This window comes from Poecilia reticulata, unplaced genomic scaffold (assembly GCF_000633615.1).
Source record: "Poecilia reticulata strain Guanapo unplaced genomic scaffold, Guppy_female_1.0+MT scaffold_374, whole genome shotgun sequence".
Classification (NCBI taxonomy): Eukaryota; Metazoa; Chordata; class Actinopteri; order Cyprinodontiformes; family Poeciliidae; genus Poecilia; species Poecilia reticulata.
Window position 1 is genome coordinate 1 of NW_007615143.1, and position 3,604 is coordinate 3,604.

Sequence of the window (3,604 nt, forward strand, 5' to 3'; positions counted from 1 at the left end):
ACCTGTCTTATATGAGGACGGCAGGATGGTGCTGACTTTGACCCCCCAGGGAACCAGCTCATGCCTCAGGGTTTCAGTGAACAGGTTCAGCGCCGCCTTGGAGGCTCCGTACGCCGCCAGGCAGGGGAACGGCTGGTCACCTGGAAGACGAGGTCAGAGCGTCACTCTGATGTAACACACAGACTGACCAATGAGATGGCTGCTCTGCCCACCGTCGGCCCCCAGTGAGTCAGTGCAGAGCTGGACTTTAATGGGTTAATGTCACAAAAACACAGTTTGCTCAACTTGTTGTCCTGGCTGGAAAAAATCTGGCCTGAAGATCTGTGATTGATTAGTTTTGGCTCCCAGACAGTTTGAGTTGGAGTGGCTCAGTCTGTTTGCTTTGGCAGGTGTCTGATTCTGGAGCGGTTCAGAGTCCTGCCAAAGTATTTACACCCCATGAACTCTTTCACTCTCTGTCACTTTGCAGCCAAATGCTGAACCAACAGAAAGTCAGTTCTGACAGAACGGGAGAGAAAAGCACCGACAGTTTTTAGCATTTTGACTAAGAAATATCAGTAACGGGGCGAACCCCTTAATCCTGATCCACCTGAATTAAATCCAGTCTAACTTTCAGACGAAGGAGCAAGGAACCAGAATACAAATGTTCTGGTTCTGGCCTCAGAGGTTCTGTGGAACCTCCAGTATCATGGAGACCCAGCGGGTCCGGAGGACGGAGTTCATGAGTTTACAGCAGTGTCAGGTTCTACAACAGGGGAGGGAACTCCCAGCCCTCCAGGGCCGGAGTCCTGCAACTCTGAGATGTTTCCCTGGTCCATCTCACTTCAAACAGCTGAATCTCCTCCTCGGTGCAGTCAGCTTCTCCAGAGACCTGCTGACAACCTCATTATGTGACTCAGGTGTGTTGAAGTAGAGACACATCTAAAGGTTGCAGACTCCGGTCCTCCAGGCCTGATGTTGTCCACTCCTGTTCTACAAAAACATACCGACTGCTGGGCTCTGAATATAAATGCATGCCACACAGTTAACACCTTGAGTTATGTACTGTGTGTGTGTTACACACCGGCTGGGCTGGAGATGTTGACGATGCGACCTTTGRCCTGTCGCAGCAGCGGCAGGAAGCTCTTGGTGACGCTCACCGTGCCAAAGAAGTTGACTTCCATGCAGCCTCTGAAGTTGGACATCAGGGACAGCTCTGCGTCTCCCAAGTTCACACACACTCCTGCGTTGTTGACCAAACCCCACAGACCTGCACACACACACACACAGTTATTAAGTGGGAGCTGAGGCCTGTGGGTTGAGTCTAAATGCTTCTGGTTTGACTTAAACTTCCTGAATGTTAACGTTTGAAAAACACAGGCGGCTCTGACCTAAGGAACCAACTGAGGCCCTGACTGAACCAGGCTCTGGGGCTGTGGGGTCTCAGTGACGGACCTCCACTCCATATTTATGGGTCAGCTGCGGAAACCTGCCAACGGTCTCCAAGGGTTAATGTAACATCTGCAGGGTGGCTACGTGCAGATAAGACCGCGGCCGGTCACCAACAGTCAGCCTGTCTCTCCCCGTCTGTAAACAAGCCTCGCTCGCCCCGTCTGGGGTCAATGACCCAGAATCCCAGGCTTTGTTTTCGGTCGCCATGGGATCCGTGTTTAGGTCTGAGAATGGCCTGTAGAGGCCTCAGAGGGAGCGACCAGGAGACTTCCTGTCCCATAAGGTTCCCATCATGTGAAACCGGAACCAGTCAGCTCAACAGAACCTCAGATTATTCTTTGAACTCAGCTTGTTTATCAAGACAAAGAGATGATTCCACTTGAGGCAGAAACTTTGACCTCCAAAGAAGTTCAACCTCAACATCTGCAAAGCAAGCCCAGATCATACGCCTCCCACCACCGTGCCTTAGGCTGCATCATTGCATCGTTCCCACCAGTCCTGATTAGTCCACTTTAGTCCAGCTCCAGTCAGTTTGCTATAAAGTTTGTTCCAGTTGGTGTGAAAGCTAATTGACCTCTGGTCGTCCAAACCTCGATCTTTGTTTGGTTGAAATGAACTTTGGTTCGGTTCGAATGTGAACACCAAGCGGACCGGAGGCCGCTCCAAAAGAAGGAAGTGGACTACAGCGCAGGGCATTCTGGGTAAATCCAACCAACGCTAACATTGCTAGCCTAGCGCTAGCAGCAGAAATGGCTCCTGGTCTTTAGCCTAAGGAGAAATCCTCCAACTGCTAAAATCCTCCATCTTGTTTCCATCTGGTGAAGAAGGAAGTTGCTCTCAGTGTCTTCAGAGGTTTTTGTGTCGTTTCCTTCAGTGGTTCTTGGTGCAGCGCCCCCACAGGCCAGGAGGGGAACAGGTTGGTTTGGAGCAGATGATGGAGTTCTGGTTCCATCAGAACAAGGTCTACTGGACCATCAGAAGGAAGTCAGCCTGAGAGACGGTGTGAGGTGTTTGAACAAAATCAGGTTAAACCAGAATAAAAACAAGTCATTGTTTTTATTGCCTGTATAAAAACTCAGTTCTGGCTTAAAATGCGTCTGGAGATCAAAGATGGGATCTAAAGAGGAAACAAAGCAATCTGCCCAAGGCCGGATTCATTCGTCCAGATGTGCCGTGTCCACCCAGACCGAGGACATCTCGTCTTTCATTCCTCCATCCCTCGACTTGTCTTTCTGGGAGACATGTCCTGGGGACATTTGAGGACAAAGCAGCATCTGCAGCCTCAACAAACCCTTGAATACTTCTGCAACCGAAGGATTAAACAAATCTGCTCAATGTTCCATAAACATTTCTCACTCAGCGCAGGAGGTCCCGATACATCCCTGACTTTTCCTGGAAACTTGGCCCAGACCTCAAACCGCTGCGTTAAACTTTAATGACTCATGTGATGAAGACTTCTGATCTTTGTCCTCCGAAGTGAGGAGAGTCACCGCGGAGAGCTTTATGTCCCCACAACATGAGAACAAATAGAAGCCCTGAGAGAGAGAGTGTTTGTGACCTTTCCCTTCATTCCTTACAACACACACACACAGCAGCCAGCGTATCCCTGAATGACTGTCGGTAGCAGCCAACTCTCTGAGCTCTAATTATGAAGCCTGTGGGAGCTGCAGCTCTGAGCCAATCACAGAGGGTCTGACTCCCGGGTGAAACACGAGACCGCCCCCTCCGCTTTTCGTCCCAGTGGACGCCACGGTTCTCGGACTGGTCGCAGAACAGCTGCTTGTTCCAGGGTTTCCTAGAAGGCTGCGGCACAAACAGTCCACTGGACTGGAGGGACCAGCAGAACCTGCAGAGGAAGTCAAACTTGGACTGGAATGAATGCGGCTGTAGAGCTTCGCTCACATTAACTCAGAATCGGTGAAAAATGGTCGGCGACTCTAAGACCTATATGTCCATCTGCACCAGTTTTCATGGTCCAAACCATCCGGACCTGTTGAGTGGATGTTCGTCCCTCTGGTCCCAGTCCTCCTGTCCATCAGTGCCTGCAGCTGCTGCCAAACATCTGGAGCTCATGACTTTCTCCACGTTTCCCCAAAGCTCTGTCCCCTAAAGCCCCGTCCCCCAAAGCTCTGTCCCCCAGAGCCCCGTCCCCCAAAGCTCTGTCCCCCAAAGC

General features: G+C 51.0%; 1 protein-coding gene across 1 annotated transcript in view; it reads right to left on the reverse strand.

Annotated features, from left to right (window-relative positions):
• Positions 1-3: 3 nt before the first annotated feature.
• The window catches only part of LOC103460952 (corticosteroid 11-beta-dehydrogenase isozyme 2-like), a gene marked incomplete at its 3' end in the record, with an annotated part of 9,902 nt that continues 6,301 nt past the window's right edge, over positions 4-3,604 (reverse strand). The window contains exons 3-4 of the mRNA XM_008403263.1: positions 1,064-1,249; positions 4-140 (exon numbers count right to left, since the gene is read on the reverse strand). Coding sequence (XP_008401485.1) covers positions 4-140; positions 1,064-1,249 — 323 coding nt within the window. The remainder of the gene's footprint in view (positions 141-1,063; positions 1,250-3,604) is intronic.